This window comes from Saimiri boliviensis, chromosome 1 (genome assembly GCF_048565385.1).
Source record: "Saimiri boliviensis isolate mSaiBol1 chromosome 1, mSaiBol1.pri, whole genome shotgun sequence".
Taxonomy (NCBI): domain Eukaryota; kingdom Metazoa; phylum Chordata; class Mammalia; order Primates; family Cebidae; genus Saimiri; species Saimiri boliviensis.
Genome location: NC_133449.1, coordinates 1,086,635 through 1,105,114, shown reverse-complemented (window position 1 = coordinate 1,105,114; position 18,480 = coordinate 1,086,635). Strand labels below are relative to the sequence as shown.

General features: G+C 46.1%; 1 protein-coding gene across 2 annotated transcripts in view; it reads right to left on the bottom strand.

Moving 5' to 3' along the window:
- The window catches only part of SNTG2 (syntrophin gamma 2), a 317,220-nt gene that overhangs the window by 164,370 nt on the left and 134,370 nt on the right, over positions 1–18,480 (bottom strand). For both annotated transcript variants that reach the window (XM_074393375.1, XM_074393377.1), the window contains 2 exons: positions 17,979–18,022; positions 17,839–17,880 (listed from right to left, as the gene is read on the bottom strand). In XM_074393375.1, coding sequence (XP_074249476.1) covers positions 17,839–17,880; positions 17,979–18,022 — 86 coding nt within the window. The remainder of the gene's footprint in view (positions 1–17,838; positions 17,881–17,978; positions 18,023–18,480) is intronic.

Sequence of the window (18,480 nt, the reverse complement as noted above, 5' to 3'; positions counted from 1 at the left end):
CCACCTTGTTTCTATTCCTTCACTCCTGAAGGCCCCTCTGTGTAGGCCCCGCTCAGAAGAACGTCCGAAGGGCCTCAAGAGAGCATCTCCTCCATGTGTTCACTCTCATCTCATGCTGGCTTCATGATCTCAGTGATCACACAAGGAGCGGGGGAACCGTCCCCAAACCATGGGTGCATCTCGCCCCACGTGCTCAGGCTGTCAGATAACACACAGGTGGGTGTGGAGGCCGTGGCAAGGCGGCGTCCTCAGCATGAAGAGCTCATCAGGTGCATCTCACCCCGTGTCCTCAGGCTCAGTGTCAGGTAACTCCCAGGTCAGGAGTGGGGGCCATAGCAAGGTGGCGTCTTCAGCACAAAGAGCTCGTCAACACGTCCTTAGCTGACTCCTGCTGAGCCTGGTGCTGGGCTGAACATAAAACACCCACAGTGGCGGCACAGCAGCCCCACCTGCTCCGTGTTCCCACCTCTGTGAAGCGTGCACCTGGGCTGCCCAGGAACATGGGGCGATGTCACCTTCATGTCCCTGCAAACATGAGAAGCCACCGGGCCCTCCCTTCCCCATATGTGAAATAAAGAGCTGGACTGACCAGGAAATCACTAAGGTTGTTCCATACTTCACGATTTTCAAACATTTTCATTCCGAATGCCACAGCATCACAACGTTTCTGCTCTCACTGATCTGACCGGCGTGCAGGGCCCGTGGAATCCGCACCAGCGCCCGGGGCTGATTTTCCACCAGAAGGTGGTGCTCCATCGAGAGAAAGACGAGAAGGAACCAGAAAAATGAAACGACGAGCTCATTGGTTCCACGCCCCTCTTCCAGGAAAGGCTACTGCTTCAGTCCTTCCAATGCAAACACAGACGAGGTCTTCAAGCGGTTGGCCCGCTTCTTTCAAAATCACATTCAGAACTCTGTTGCTTCAACCGCCTCTGAAAATTTCAGATACTTAAACTTAATGGTTGTTAGCAGCAATGTTTTCAGAACGTTTGTGAAGCTAATTACCTTCGCATGGAGCAATTCTGTCTGGGCCACACTGCACTTCATGCCACGGAACTGTGGCCACTGGTTATTTCTGTGTCGGCCTCACTCTGTCGACCACGAGGGTTTCCTTCCCTGTGTGGAACCACTGACATCATTATCTGTAGATTTTTTTGGTGACCCTCACCCTCTATATTTGGTATTAGTCAGGTTCTCTGGCGTCTCTGGAGGGACATAGCTAGACGTGTACATAAAGGGGTTTATTATGGAGTACTGACTCACACAATCACAAGGTCCCACAACAGGCCATCTGCCAGCTGAGGAGCAAAGAAGCCAGTCCGAGTTCCAAAGCTGAAGAAGTTGGAGTCCAATGTTTGAGGGCAGGAGGTGTCCAGCCTGGGAGAAAGATGCAGGCTGGGAGGCTAAGCCGGTCCAGTCTTTTCATGTTTTTCTGCCTGCTTCATATTCTAGCCATGCCGGCAGCTGATGAGATGGTGCCCACACGGACTAAGGGTGGCTCTGCCATTCCCAGCCACTGACTCAAATGTGAATCTCAAATGTGCATCTTGTCCCACGTGCTCAGGTTGAGCACCAGGTAACACACAGGTCGGTAGTGAGAGCCGTAGCAAGGTGGCGTCTTCAGCGTGAAGAGCTCCATAGGTGCACCTGGCACCCTCACAGGCACCCCTGGCAACACCCCCACAGACACATCGAGGATCAGCAATTTGCACCCTTCAATCCAATCAAGCTGACACTCAATATTAACCATCACAAGCCCACCCCTTGTCAACTTGAACCCATATACATCTGAGATAATAAATAATCCTCAAAGGCATTGATGAGGTCATAATTACCTGACGTCATGCAACTGCCTTAGTACAACTGGAAATGCACCAATTCCCAAGCCAGATGCTATTACATAAAGTTAACAATACTTAAATGCTGATGTTAAGTCAATACATCTCATGTCACAGGAGAAAGGAGATACTTTCTTAGTACAAGTGTACACATGCACAAACATGTTTTTAACAAGAGGAGGAGGAAACACTCATGACAATTAGTCCTCATTTCTGCAGCTGGTCATGTGGTCGTAGCTGCTGTTCTTCCACTACCTTCTTCTACCACCTGTTCTGCCTTCCCTTTGCCTTCAGCAAACACCCCACTGGTCGTGTTTTCTTCCTGGTGGAGTGATCCAAACCTTCATTCCCAAAGGGTCTGGGCCAACGAGTCAGGCAAATGAAACCCAGATAATGCTCCCCCTTGCCAGGAACACTTAGGTAGACCTCTGGGAGGAATCTGACTGCTGTTTTACCCCAAAACAATGCCCCCTGTCATCAGGAAGTACCTAATACCAGTCATCACTTATATCTATATCTATGTATCTATATATATTTTTTATAAGTCTTGGGGTACATGTGCAGAACATGCAGGTTACATAGGTAGACATGTGTCATGTGGTTTGCTGCACCCATCAACCCATCATCTACATTAGGTATTTCTCCTAATGCTCTCCCTCCCTTAGCCCCCCACCACGACAAGCCCCAGTGTGTAATATTCCCCTCCCTGCATCCATGTGTTCTCATTGTTCGACTCCCACATGAGTGAGAACATGCAGTGCTGGTTTTCTGTTCCCGTGTTAGTTTGCTGAGAATGATGGTTTCCAGCATCATCTATGTCCCTGCAAAGGACATAAACTCATTCTTTTTTATAGCTGTAGAGTATTCCATGGTATGTATGTGCCACATTTTCTTTATCCAGTCTATCATTGATGTGCATTGGGTTGGTTCCAAGTTTCTGCTATGGTTATAACCTGAATTCTAATGGCAGTTAGATGTACCTCTTCAGAAAGGGGAAATGATATGGGAGGGAGGCAGGGAAGTGCTGGGTAGAGAAGGGTGAGGTCCCTGGCTAGGGCCCATCCTCAGGCCTGTGCCCATGGACCTAGGTGAGGATAGGCATTTCTGTTTTTGTGCCCAAATGTTGCATCTTCCAAGACCACACTGGACCACCATGACCCCCATCCTGTGCCTATAACAACCCTGAGATCCTAGTAGACACACACGCAAGTGGCTAAACATCAAGAGGAACACATCAGCAGAACAACATTGATGGTAGGATGATGTGGACACTGAGGGAAATTTGGCCAAGGGTGGTTGGAGGAGAGCCCGGCTGCTAAGCAGCCTGACTCCAGGGGAAGACCACCTTCCCCCTCCATCCTCCTTCTGGCTTCCCACACATCTGCTGAGAGCTACTTCCACCGTTTAATAAAACCTAGCATTCATTCTCCAAGCCCACGTGTGATCCAATTTTTCCAGTACACTAGACCAAGAACCCCAGGATACAGGAAGCCTGATTCATGAGTGGTAGCTGACGATTTGGCTGGATGGTCAGGGACTTGGAGGAGGCATGACTGGAAAATTGTGACAAATAAATTTAAGGGAAGGGAGTACCTTCATTAGTACTAGGTCCCCTGGTGGAGACCATGGGCATTTGGGCAGCTTCTGCATGTAAGTTACTTGTGACTTCAGGACCTGCTCAAAAGGATCATGTATACACCATTCCCATTTGATGGTGGAATGCTCCTGTACACAATCCACTTTATGGCAAGATGGGTCAGATAGCACCTATTTCACCATAAAGTGGGTCAGACAGGCAGTTCAGGTTGCCTGGTGACTTAATGACCCATAGTCAAACGTTCTGTTTTCACCAAAGCCCAGTAACAGGCCAAGAGCTGCCTCTCAAAAGGGGAGTAGTTATCTACAGAAGATGGCAGGGCCTTGCTCCAAAATCCTAGAGGCCTCCGCTGTGATTCACCTATGGGAGCTGCCAAAGGCTCCACACAGCATCCCTATCTGCCACTGACACCTCAAGCACCACTGGATCTGCTGGGTCATACAGCCCAAGTGGTAGAGCAGCTTGCACAGCAGCCTGGACCTGTTGCAGAGCCTTCTCCTGTTCCGGACCCCACTCAAAACTGGCAGCCTTTTGGGTCACTCAATAAATGGGTCAGAGTAACACACCCAAATGAGGAATGTGCTGCCTCCAAGATCCAGATAGGCCCTCTAGGCGTTGTGCCTCTTTCTTGGTTTTAGAAGGGGCCAAATGTAACAACTTATCCTTCACCTTAAAAACATCTTAACAGGCTCCATACCACTGGACTCTGGTAATTTTACTGAGGTAGGTGGTTTCTGAATTTTAGCTGGAATTATTTTCCATCTCTTGCACGCAAATATCTCACCAGTAAGTCCAGTGTGTTTGCTAGTTCTTGCTTACTGGGTCCATAATGTCATCAATGTAATGAACCTGTGTGATATCTTGTGGAAGTGATCACGTTCTCTCCAAATAAGATTGTGATACAAGTCTGGAGAGCTGACACACCTCAGGAGAAGGACAGTAAAGGTATATTGCTGGCCCTGCCAGCTGAAGGAAAATTGCTTCTGGTGGTCTTTATAAACAGGAATGGAGAGAAAGGCATTTGCCAGGTCAATGGCTACATACCAGTTACGAAGAGATGCATTAATTTGTTCAAGCAATAAAACCACATCTGGTACAGCAGCTGCAATTGAAGTCACCACTTGGGTAAGCTTACAATAATCCACTGTCATTCTTCAAGATCCATCTGTCTTCTGCACAGGCCAAACAGAAAAGTTGAATGGGGATGTGGTGGGAATCACCCCCTTGCATCTTTCAATTCCTTGATGGTGGCACCAATCTCCACATTCCCTCCAGGGATGCCATATTGTTTTTGATTTACTATCTTTCTAGATAGAGGCAACTTAAATGGCTTCCAGTTGGCCTTTCTCACCATAACAGCCCTCATCCTACCAGTCAGGGAGCCAGTGTGGGGGTTCTGCCAGCTGCTGTCTATGCCAATTACACATTCTGGCCCGGGGAAATGACCACAGGATGAGTCCAGGGACCCAGTGGACCCACTGTAAGTCAGACTGGAGGTACAACTCCACTAATTACCTGACCTCCATAAGCCCATACCCTAACTGGAAGATCACAGTGACATTTTCAGTCCCCTGGAATCAACATCAGCTCAGAGCCAGTGTTCAGTAGTCCCCAAAATGTCTCATCATTTCCCTTTCCCTAGTGTAGAGTTGCCCTGGTAAAAGGCCAGAGCTCTCCTTGGGGAAGGATGGGCAAAAAAGTCACTGCATAAATTGTCAGTGGTATAGTAGGGTCCTTCCTAAACAGACCCAGCTTCTTCTTCTTTCAAGGGGTTCTGGGTCTGTAAACTGGATCAAGTCTAGAAATTGATTGAGGGGCCATGATTCTCTGTTGTTATAATTCAAATTAGTCTTTTGTCCATTTGACCTGGAAATTTTCTGCTTATATAAATTATGTAGGAATGCAGTAGGCTTCCTATCAGTTTCACTTCCAGGAAAACCATAATTAACTGGTCGAGGCCAGAGCTCTCAGACTATTCTGACTGCTGCTTTGCCTCTGCTGTCCATGACGGTAGCTACACCCACCTTGCCTTTAATGGTTGAGTGCCTCCACTTGGCTCCTGCCACCTTGGGATCCAATAATTCCCACTGTATTTAAATTCTGTTGTTGAGTGACTGCAGTTCCCACTGTTAGATCTGACATACGAAGAAGAGCAATTACAAGATTCTCCAAAGATGCAGGTGCTGCCTGTACAAATGTATTTCACAAGTCATTGGTCAAAGGTTTATCTTCTGGACCCTCCCAACTGGGATGAGTAGGTCTAAAGTAACTAATCCACTTCATCATCTCAATCTTTCTAAGTCTTTGGATTCTTTCCTCTACATTAAAAAAGGTCCAGATCAGGCATTTCCTTCCTTGCTCACAGTGGGCCATCTTTTTTTTAAAAAATTGTTTATTGTACTTTAAGTTCCAGGGTACATGTGCAGATACACCACTTCTCACTCATAAGTGGGTGTTAAGCAATGAGAACACATAGACACAGGGAGAGAAGTATCACACACCAGTGGGCCATCTTTTAATCTGTATTTCAGCTAACCAAGGAAATAAATTATTGGAACCTTTTTTAACTTCCTGAGCTGCAACATTAAATGCAGAATTCCTACTTAATGGGCCCAAATCAATAAATTCAGCCTGATCCCACTCTATGTTCCTTCCACCATTGTCCTATACCCTTACTATCTATTATGAATATGCCTGTTCTCCAGATTGCTGTTTATATAAATTAGGAAACTCAAGCAGTTTTCAGTGTAGTACACCTCCTCATGGATCACACTCTGACCTTCACCTCCAGAGGCCCACCAGGACTTTAGTCTAAGGATAGGTTGAGAAGCAAACTGGGGTGTTGGGGGTGGCTCCTGAGGAGAATCAACATTAGCTGGCCTGGCAACTGCCTCAGAAGAGGCCATCACTGTTGCCTCAGGCAGCACAGTGCTTATCTCCTCAGAGAAAAGCGAAAAGGATGACTGCAGCACAGGTCAGGGAGTGGGGATGTTGCCACTTAGCCATGGTGGGGATGCTGTTTCTTCTGGCAAAAAAATGTTCTTCAGAGTGTACAAACTCAGTGTCCCCAGCTTCATCAGAATCCTCCCACATGTCCCCATTCCAAGTTGCAGGGTCCCATTCTTTTCCAATCAATGCCCTGACTTTGGTAGGCACTTGGAGAGGCTGTGCATGCACGTTTCACAATTTCAGCTCTTTCAATTTTCCACAATTTCATCTCTTTCTCTACAGGAGATAAGGCTCTGACTCAGGGCAATCTTAGATTTGAGGCTTAGTATCTGCTTCTGAAGTCTGCAGTTAAAATCCCCAAGTTCACTATTTTCTTTCATCACTTTGTCCAGTGAACTTCGGAGCAACCAACCAGTTTCATTATATTTCTTGGTTCTCCACATATAGTCAAAGGGATTATGTACAGAGTCAATAAACTCCTTGCCTCTCATGAGTGGTGAATCAGGAGTGTCGAATGCATTTATTTTGCATAACTCTCTAAACAGTTTATGCCAAAGACTACGAGTGTTCTCCAAATTATTAGAAATATAGTTCTTACCATTTTGGGATCTAATCATATTAAGCAACCTACTCCAGAAAACATAACACCAATGAAACAACCTACTCCAGAAAACCTAATAACAGTGAAAACTCTCCAACCTCAATATTCGGTTCCTCTAAAACCACTCCTAGTACCAAAATCTGTATTAGTTAGGGTTTTCTAGAGGGACAGAACTAATAGGATATATGTATCGCATTTAATACTCCTTCATAAACTCTTTTGTATATATATAAAGGAGAGTTAATACTCCTTAATAAACTCCCCTTCAAATATATAAAAGGGAGATTAAGATATAGGTATGATTTATTAAGGAGTATTAAACTCACACGATCACAGGGGCCCACAATAAGTTGCCTGCAAGCTGAGGAGCAAGGAAGCTAGTCCAAGTCCCCATGCTAAAGAACTCGAGTCTGTTGGTTCAGGGTAGGAAGCATCCACAATGGGAGAAAGATGTAGGCTAGGAGGCTAAGCCAGTCTATCTTATTCACATTTTTCTGCCTGATTTGTATTACGGCTGTGTTAGCACTTGATTAGATGGGGCCCATCCAGATGAAGGATGGATCTGCCTTTCCCAGCCCATTGACTCAAATATTAATCTCCTTCGGCAACACTATCCAAAACACACCCAGGATCAACACTTTGAATCCTTTAAAAGTTGACAGTCATTATTAACCATCACAACTTGAAACCCCAGCACGGTTGGAAAACACTGTCCCACCATTTACCCAGTGTCACTCACACCCCCAACACAGTGGAAAGACTGTCCCACCATTTACCCAGTGTCACTCACAGCCCAGCATGGTGGAAACACGGTCCCACCATTTACCCACTGTCACTCACAGCCCAGCATGGTGGAAATACTGTCCACCATTTACCCAGTGTCACTCACAGCCCAGCATGGTGGAAACACTGTCCCACCATTTACCCAGTGTCACTCACAACCCCAGCATGGTGGAAACACCGTCCCACTATTTACCCAGTGTCACTCACACCCCAAGCATGGTGGAAACACTGTCCCACCATTTACCCAGTGTCACTCACAACCCCAGCACGGTGGAAACACCGTCCCACTATTTACCCAGTGTCACTCACATCCCCAGCACGGTGGAAACACTGTCCCACCATTTACCCAGTGTCACTCACAGCCCCAGCATGGTGGAAACACCGTCCCACTATTTACCCAGTGTCACTCACAGCCCAGCACGGTGGAAACACTGTCCCACCATTTACCCAGTGTCACTCACATCCCCAGCATGGTGGAAACACTGTCCCACCATTTACCCAGTGTCACTCACAGCCCCAGCATGGTGGAAACACCGTCCCACTATTTACCCAGTGTCACTCACACCCCCTGCACGGTGGAAACACTGTCCCACCATTTACCCAGTGTCACAGCCCAGCATGGTGGAAACACTGTCCCACCATTTACCCAGTGTCACTCACACCCCATGGTGGGGATACACTGTCCTACCATTTACCCAGTGTCACTCACACCCCCAGCATGGTGGAAACACTGTCCTACCATTTAACCAGTGTGACTTGCTACTCCGATATGGCTTTAAAAGTACAGTCTTGACTCAGACTGGGATGACACAGACATTGAAGGGAAACTGGCTTTCCCCTGAAAAGGTCTTTTTGATAAAGACTCATCTTAGTGGGAATCAAGAACTTACTGAAAATAACAGAATTCAAGGAAATAAATGTCTAAGAACCAAAAAGAAAGTGGCCTCTTTGTTCAGTATCTCTGCCAGCAAAGTTGAGAAGGCAGAAGGAAAGTGTGGTGGGACTGGGGTCCTCACATGTGGGTTTGTGAGTTGGTGGAGTTTGTGGGCAGGTCTAGGGTCCTCACAGGTGGGTGTTTGGTTTGATGCAGAGTGTGGGGAGGTCCAGGATCCTCACAGTTGGGTCTGTGGTTTGGTGGACAGTGTGAAGAGGCCTGGGGTCCTCACAGCTGGGTCTGCAGTTTGCTGAGGAGTGTGGGTAGATCTCAGGTCATCACAACTGGGTCTGTGGATTTGTGGAGGGTGAGGAGAGGTCCAGATCCTCATAGTGCTGGGAAGTGTGGGGAAGTCTGGGGTCCTCACAGCTGAGTTTGGGGTTTACTTCAATCACATGATAACTTCAAAGTCTGCTATGAGTCATTTACTATCCCTGAAACTTGATTATCTAATTATCTAATTAACTAATAACTTGATTATCTAACTGATGAAAAATAAAGTTTCCATCACAGGAAGGCAGAGCCACATAGGACGATCCACTGAAAAGTCCTCTTTAGGATAAAAACACATTAGAGGTGTTTGCAAAATGTCTGGGAGCCAAGTTGAGCATTAACACAAAGATAATGGGAACTCTGGTCCAGAAAGGCTGGGTGACACAGGCAGGCACCTGCAGGCTCAGCCTGGGCTGGCTCTGAACCTCCTGGCATCTCCTAGTCCCTAAGGTTTACCAACATGTTTTCATTTCTTTCCCTTGTCAGATGACTCAGGTCTGGGGGGTTACAGACTACAGAGTCTGTCAGTTACTTCCAGAGCACACACGCAAACACACACAAACATACCCATGGACACACAGAGATAAGCAAATACACAATTGTAAACATGCCACCCTCACGTGTACACACATGGTTGCATACATACATGCATACACACATCTGATGACCATTTAATTAAATATCTTAAGTCAGGCCATTTTTTCCCTAATAGCTTACTCAATTGCCTTTTTTAAAAAACTTTATATTTTTAGAGCAGTTCTAGGCTGAAAACAAAACTGAGCAGAAAGTATGGAGATTTCTCACAAACCCTCACCCTACACATGCACAGGTGGGTGTGTGGTTTGGTGGAAAGTGTGGGGAGGTCTGGAGTTCTCACATGCATAGCCCCCTCCACTATCAGTGTCTCCACCAGAAGGTACATTTCTTCTATCTGTGAACCTACACTGACATGTATTATCACCCCAAGTCCACAGCTGACATCAGGGTTCACTCTTGATGTTGTACATTCTATGGATTTGGACAAATTTTCAGTGAGACCTGTTCACCACTGAATTACCATACAGAATAGTTTCACTGCTCTAGAAGTTATTTCCATTCTGCCCAGTCATGCCTCTCCTCCTAACCCCTGGAAACCCCTAACCTCTTTCCTGTCTCCACAGTTTTGCTTTTTTTCTCTCTCTTGACTTCCTGTCTTCAATCCCTGATTTATTCTCTAATTTTCATCATTTATTTTCTTCTACTTACATTGAATTTAAATTGCTTCTCTTTTTCCAGTTTCCTAAAGTGAAAGCTTACATGATTACTTTTTTATATCTTTCTTCCAATACATGTTTTTGATTCTGCATATCTCTAAGCACTGCTTTCACTGCATCCCACAAATTTTTGTTACTTTGTTTTAAAAATATTTTTAAGATTTCTATTGAGATTTCTTCTTTGACATGTGTGTTATTTAGAAGTGTAGTGTTTACTCTCCAAGCATTTGGTGACCTCCCAGCTATCATTATTGATCTCTAGTTCAATTCCATTGTGGTTTAAGAGCAGACTTGTATAATATCTGATATGATCTGGCTGTGTCCCCACCCAAATCTCATCTCGGATTTATAGGAGGGACCTGGTGGAGGTAACTGAATCATGGAGCAGTTTTCCAATATTATTCTCATGGCAGTGAATAAGTCTCACAAGATCTGATAGTTTTATAAGGGAAGCCCCTTTTCCTTGGTTCTCATTCTCTTTTGCCTGCCACCGTGTAAGACGTGCCTTTCACCTTCCACCGACCCCACCAGTCATGTAGAACTGTGAGTCTATTAATCCTCTTAGGTATGTCAGCAGCATGAGAACAGACTAACCCAATACCTTTTCTTTTAAATTTCTTGAAATGTGTTTTATGGCCCAGAATGTGGTCTTTCTTGGTGAATTCTTCATGTGATCTTCAGAAGAATATTATTCTACTGTTGTTGGGTGAAGTAGTCTGTAGCTGCCCATTATATGCAGTGGATTGCTGCAGTTGAAATTTGCTATGTCCTTTCTGATTTCTGCCTGCTGGGGCCATCCATTTCTGACCAGTTCACTCTTACGGCTGTTTGGGTTGTCCTTTGTCAACTCAGCAACGTTCCATTTCCCTTCTCAAAGCAGAAAGAGAAACCAGGTTCTACATGTCTCCAAATCCTTTTCCATATGTCTCAGGGTGAGAGTTGGCTTAAAGAAACTCATTAAAGATTTGGGAGGTGAAGAGGAGAGGCCAATCACTTTTGAAGTGAGATAAGCACACCCATGAGCAGATGGATCTACGGGGCTATCCAGTGTGGCCTGAAAGCCATGGCTGCAACACTGTAGACCAGGTGTCCCCAAACTGCGGCCCCCTGAGGCCATTTATCCGGCCCCCCACCGCACTTCAGGAAGGGGCACCTCCTTCATTGGTGGTCAGTGAGAGCAGCACCGTTGTGGCAGCTCTCCAATGGTCTGACGGACAGCGAACTGGCCCCCTGTGTAAAAAGCTTGGGGACGCCTGCTGTAGACTGTGGGAGATGTGCAAGCATTCCAGAGTTTTCATGAGAATTGCAGTAAATTTCTTTTTCTCTTAAGAACTGATGATTTTTGTAGTTTTTGAATATCGTATTTTTTTTTTGGTGGTGGTGGGGAGAGGGTTATTTGCTGTTTGAGACCAAGTCCTGTTCTGTCACCCAGGCTGGAATCCAGTGGCAAGATCTCAGCTCACTAAAGCCTCCACCTCCTGGGCTCAAGTCATTCTCCTTCCTCAGCCTCCCAAGTAGCTGGGATTATGGGCATGTGTCACCACACCTATTTTTTGTGTGTGTACTTTTAGTAGAGACAGGGTTTCACCATGTTGGCCAGGCTGGTCTCGAACTCCTGACCTCAGGTGATCCACCCATCTCAGCCTCCTAAAGTGCTGGGATTACAAAGGAGTGAGCCTCCATGCCCAGATGAGTATCGTATTTTCGACAGCAGATTCTTTGCCTTTTGTATTCCAGCAATCCCAACTTGCTGAGAACCTAGGTTTATCCGTATCTTCAAACTGTTACATCTGGAATTCCTGGAGCTGCTCCCATTTTCCTGACCAAATCCTAATCGGTAGAGTTTAGGTGTTGGGTAAAGGCAGAGGGATGGTTAAAGTTGCAGTGGAGAACATGAAGAAAGACAGTAACAAAGCTTGTTATTGTCTCATATTTCTACTTTAAGCCATGAGTAGGGAGCTAGAGAGCTTTGGGATTCCCCTGAGATGATTTCTGAAAATTCAAGCCAACATCTGATTTTGCAGGTGGCTCAGTAATTCTATCAGTCAGTGAGTCTCTCTACAGTTAGGGCAAAGAGTGGGAATGAGAACAGATGCCATGTGTCTGTGTCCCTAGAACGTTCACATGCTACCGATTTTCCTTCCCCTTCCTGGCCTGCTGGTGGTCACTTTTGCCCGAAGTGTGTTTTTTGAGGCAATGATGTGGCCAGACAATGCTGATTTTCCTCAATATACACCTGGCCACTCTCCATATTTCTAGTCTCATGCCTAGCCCCAAATCTTATTATGAAGTCTAATTTCAGAAGAGATGTTCCATGCATATATAAAGAATTGCAATACAATGGTCATGACAAGGACAAACGAACTTTTGTTTGTGAACAGGAATATGTGATTAGGGTTGCAGAATCCTAAGTAGTTGATATCTTATGTTAAGAAAAATGGTGGGGTTGACAGGTTGCACTGCGTCCAAGCACTGCATTAGAATGGGTGTGGTGACTAGATTCTGGATTGAATTTGTTTAATTAGTTGAGAGAGGCCCAACTGGTTTCCTTGGTTAGTTGACTAACACCAGGACTCACAGTGGCCACACTAAGTGAGGTTGAGCTGCAGCTTCCTTGGTGTGCACTCCCAGGAAGAATTCAAGTGGTTATGGAAGCAGGGTGCCTACTCCTGTACCTGCTCCCTTGCTGAATCTTCATTCACTTGTTTGACAAAAGATTGAAAAACTCGAAGTGAGGAAGGCACCAGCATCCCAGAAACTCTGCTGTGGCACTTCCCTGCTGGGCAGGCATGGTACCGGGCTATGCCAGTATCCCGTACTGCAGTTTCTAGCATTGGCACACATCACTAGATACAGTCGGCCTTCCAATGGCAATAGCATACATTTGTGTTCCTGCACTGAAGCCAGAAGATACTCATTCTTAAGGAAAAGGGCCTTGCTTACACAGGATGTAATGTCCTGTTTCAATATTTCAGGAGGTAGCTCCTGGAATCCAAAGAGATGACAGACCCTGGATGAGATGGCAGAGCCAGGCAGCAGCACTGAACCTTCAGACAAGGTGGTTTGGGTCCCTTCATGAGCAGCATGGGATGGTTTGACCTGCAGATCTATTTCACCATGGCTAATTGATCATGGAGTTCCTGGGGTTGAAATAGATGAAGAATACATTGCAGCTGTAACTGATTTGTGTAAGTGAAAAAGTTCCAGGTCAAGTGGATAGAGACTGGACTTACCACAGTAAAGAGGCCTGGGTGCTCAATCACTTTCAGGGAGAGTCAGTTCCCAGACCTGCAGTCCTGAATGCAGGGAAGCCCAGGTCTGCTTGAAGAAAGACCACCCGGCCTTTGTATGCAGATTTCTCTGTTTGCCTTCATAAAGCACTTGCAGATTCTCAAGTATGCGTGGTGACAAAGAGCTCCTGCACCCTAGCTCTGGGCTGATGCCACATTATTGAAGTCTTGGTGCCCGCCACAGCCCCTGACACAATAAGGGGCTAATGTGGGTTGGGAGGCAGCTGCCTTTGTCCTGGACCCATCCCACACTTGCCTCAGGGCCCCAAACAAACTCTGGGGCTCTTTATCTCCCTGTGAGTACAGAGCTGAAGAGGTACATGCCCTCCTGGAGGAACCTCCATGCTGGTGTCTGGAGCCCTGGATTCAGGCCTATCACGGTAGGGTGAGTAGACATCCTAGAATGGCTTTTCCTTTGCAAAATGGAAAACCGAAAGCCACGCTGTAGGAAAGACTTGAAAGATGTGGAGCAGGTGATTTTTATTACATTTCCTTCAACTACCTCTTCGCTCAGGTGGAAAGCAAATAAGTTATTAGTAACACGAGTGCTTTGCTGTAAATATCAACAGATGGAACTCCTGTTCCAACTATTGTCCCAGATGTGCTCTGTATCCCAGAGCAGATCAAAGACGTCCCTGAGACCTGGTACACAGCTATGAAAATGGCCAGTGATTCCTATTCCTGCAGCTTCCAGAGTTAGCACACCTCACCCGAAGCAGTCTGCCTTCGAATGGCAAGAGCATACCTGGGTGTCCCTGCATCGAGGCCAGAACGGACTCCTTCTTGAGGAAAAAGCCCTTGCTTACACAGGATGTAATGTCCTGTTTCAGCATGAAGCATAACACCTTGTTAAATGGACAGCCTGCAGGAACAGGAAAGCCAACCTCAGCTGTATCAGGAACCCTTCTGCCAACAGGGAATAAAGTCCCCATGGTCTGCTGAGTAAACTATCAGAGTCAGTTTCTGTGAACGGGGATTCCAGGCCTGAACTGCTGTTCACAATAGGTGGTTCCTTTCTGCCCAGAGCAACCCCACCATTTTTCTTAACATAAGATGCCAACTTTATTTCTAACAGTTAAGTGCAAAATCACCTGACCTACAGGCAGGATTTGTCACGAGTTCTTAATCATAGTAAAAGCTACCAAAAGTGACTGAAATGCGTTTTTTAAAAGGACTAATTTAAATTTTAAAAGGAAGCTCCGGGAAAGGTTTTAGTGACTTTTCTGTTTCCAATTAGGGCAACTTTTATCAATGGTTTCATAGCAATTAAGAACTTAGACTGTAACTTAGACTAGTAGTCTATTACAATATCTTACTTTAACATTTGAGACGACTTTTTAACATTTCCCACTGAATTGCAGAAAATGACATTCTGTAAAGTTTCGTGTTCCGACACGCGGTGGGTGACTGAAGGCAGACACCAGCCCTGCTGGGGCCCCGCCGGGATGCGGTTCTGCGCCCTGCCTGTGGGGGCGCCGGAGGGCCGCTCTCACTGGGGCTCATCACACACCAGGCACAGGGGCCGGAGGAACCAGCAGCTCCTGCTTCCCCCACCCCCAACCCCGACATCCCAATCTGTGCCTTCGCAGGAATGTCACGCTGAGTGACAGCCGTCACCAATCTCCCTTTTCCTATGAAGGGAGACATGTCTCAGCCCAGTGAGCATATGGGCAGTTTACTCAGCTGTAGCTGCTACAGTATTATATGCCAATGTGGATGAAAATGCAGAGATGTATTGAAAAGGGGAAATTATATGTTAATGGACATATATTTATGTGTATTAAGATGTTTTATCAACCTAGAGTAGGAAAATTTTCCAAAGCAGTGGAGTGAATAATATTCACTTTGTGGAGGGGAGTCTAGTTTCTATATTAAAAATCATTCTTTGCATTGAGTAGAACTGATATTTTTCTTTTAGAATTAACTGAAGCCAGAATTTACTTTGAAAAATGAGGAAGTGAAACCATATGATTTATAAGTCTTTTAGAATTTTAACATTTTAAGGAATTTTATGCATCTGAAAAATTGAAATTATGTCTCATTAGCATTTCTCTAATAATTTATTTTGCATCAGATAAGAATGTAGACATATGATTTGATCAGTTCGGTTTAAAACCATATTTGTATCAGTCCAATATTGAAATAGCTCCATTTATAAGATTTACATATGAGTTAATATATATGTGTGTGTATATGTATATGTATGTATATATACATATATATTTTTTTCTGTGATGAAATCTAATTCTGTTGCCCAGACTGCAGTGCAGGGGGTCATAATAGCTCACTGCAGCCTCAAACTCCTTGGCTCAAGTGATCCTCCCACCTCAGCTTTCTGACTAGCTGGGACTACAGGTATGTGCCACCAGGCCTGACTAGATTTTGTTTTCATTTTTGCAGAGATGGTCTTGCTATGTTGTCCAAGTTGCACTTGAACGTCTGGCCTCAAGTGATCCTCCTGTTTAGGCCTCCCAAAGTGCTTGGATTACAGTTGTGAACCACTGGTGCAAACCTTTGTTGTGGCTGAGCATGGCAGCTCACATCTGTAATCCCAGCACTGTGGGAAGCCACGGTGGGCAGATCACCTGAGGTCAGGAGTTCAAGACCAGCCTGGCCAACATGGGGAAACCCCGTTTCTACTAAAAAATAAAAAAATTAGCCAGACGTGATGGCAGGTACCTGTAATCCAAGCTCCTCGGGAGGCTGAGGCAGGAAGAATTGCTTGAACCTGGGAGGCAGAGGTTGCAGTGAGCTGAGATCATGCCACTGCTCTCCAGCCTGGGTGACAGAGCGAGACCCCATCTCAATAATTTTTTTTTTTTTTTTGCTTACAAGAATGATTTTACTCTATCTGGGCTGGGATGGAAGTCATGAAGGTGTGTTTTGCCTTCTTCCACTTGTTATGTGTCTTCCCACCATAAGGAAAGGGCACTTCATCTACTCGAGGCTCTCTGGCCTTGGAGGCCAAGAAACATGTTGATCCTTCTTGTGACTCTTTCCTCTGCCCAGCCCAAATTAGAGGTCCATAACTACACAGCTTGGATGAAGACACAGATGAATTCTGAGTGAGTGTGTAGGAGGCAATTCCACGTTTAGTTACGGATTGCTGCAGGTGCCTGCCCTGCTTTCACGGAAATTTACTGCTAAGCAGTTGGGTGACTTCTGGGTACTATGCCTGTTTGCCCTTCCTTGGAACTAAAAGTTGGCTAATTGAAAACATAAATACTGAAGGAGAAATGAACATATGCCTATTAATCTTCATGGGACAAGTTAACAAATTACCAGCCTGCTTGAATTTTGCTGCAATTCACAGAATTAAACTTCCGAGAGGGCTCTGCGGCTGCCTTGGGCCCCAGGTGTGCATCCTGCCTGGACTTGGCTCCGCTCCCTCTCCCCTTGACCCCGTGTCCCCCAGCTCACTTACCGCACAGGGACTGCTCTGCAGGCATGTCACCCATTTCGCCCACCCTCCACCTCATGTCTCACTGTCATACCGTCTCCATCTCTGCCCCCACCCAGCAGGCATCAGACTGACCCTGCGTCCCCACCACAAGCCTGCTGGCATCAGCCCCATGGTGAGGCCGTGCTCAGGGCTTCTCTCTGCCCAACAGCCAGCGTACCTCAGGGGTAGATGTCTGTTTCATCCACCTTTAACCTGATGGTGACACTGGAGAAAGCTCATCTCCATGGAAGGACTCCTGCACAGAATGCATTCTGACCCCCAACATGTTCTGGTGCCTCAGAGGCCTCACTGATGTCCTCCATGGCACACGCTCTATGCACACATGCTGCCGTGAGCCAGCAGGGAGCAGAGGCATGAATGCCCCACAGGCTCCTGCGCCCGGGGGGTACTGGGCAGACCGTGGGAAGTCCTGGCACCTCCTGTGCTTACCACGATGATGACCTGTCGGGAATCCCGGGCGAGTCATCTGCCCCCTGAATTCCAGTGCCCTTGTGTTCCACATGGGATTAATCAAGTGTGTTTGACAGTGTTTGGGAGGACCCTGACAGGAATGTCTGTGATCAGGTGCATTGCACAGCGTCTGTGAGGACCCTGACAGGAATGTCTGTGATCAGGTGCATTGCACAGCGTCTGTGAGGACCCCGGCAGGAATGTTTGTGCAATGCCCCCCACACCACAGTCAGCACCCAACAGTCGACAGTGGGCAGTTCATTAAGGTCCTTTGGTTGACACGATTTTCTAAACGTTTTAAGCTTTCTTTCCAATTCCAATGCTGCATCTATGGATAGACTCTGTGAAATACAGAGAAACAATAATACAAATAAAATAAACAGAACTATAAAATGTAATTCACTTACCACTTCTTCATGAGTGCCATTTTCTACATTTATGCCATTAACCTGAACAGATGACAAATTAAGAATTTTGAGAATAATAATTAATATACGTTACAAATAAAAATGCGATAAAGTGAAGGATTACAGTATACAATACTGACCTGTAGAACAGCGTCTCCTACGAACAACATCCCTGTCTGGTCAGCTGCAGGGTTGCAAAAGTGGCAAAAGTGTTAAGAGAAATCTCAGCGACACTCTGCTTTGTTATGACAGTCATTTAAGCACAGTGTTTGCCGCAACTAAAGTGGCCGCCCGTGTGTGTTTGCCTGTGTGCATGTGCCTATGTAAGTGTGTTTGTGTGTGCATGTGCAGATGAGTGTGACCATATGTACGTGTGTGCATGTGTGGGTATGGATGGCATGCATGGGTATTTGTGAGTGTTGACATGTATATGCCTGTGGGCACACATGGATGTGTGTGTGGGTGTGGGTGGCATCACGGGTATTTGTGAGTCTGAGCATGTGTCTGTGTTGACATGTATGTGCCTGTGTTTACACATGGATGTGCATGTGTGTGGGTGGTGTCATGGATATTTGTGAGTCTGAGTGTGACATGTACCTGTGTATACACACGGATGTGTGTGTGCATGTGTGGGTGTGGGTG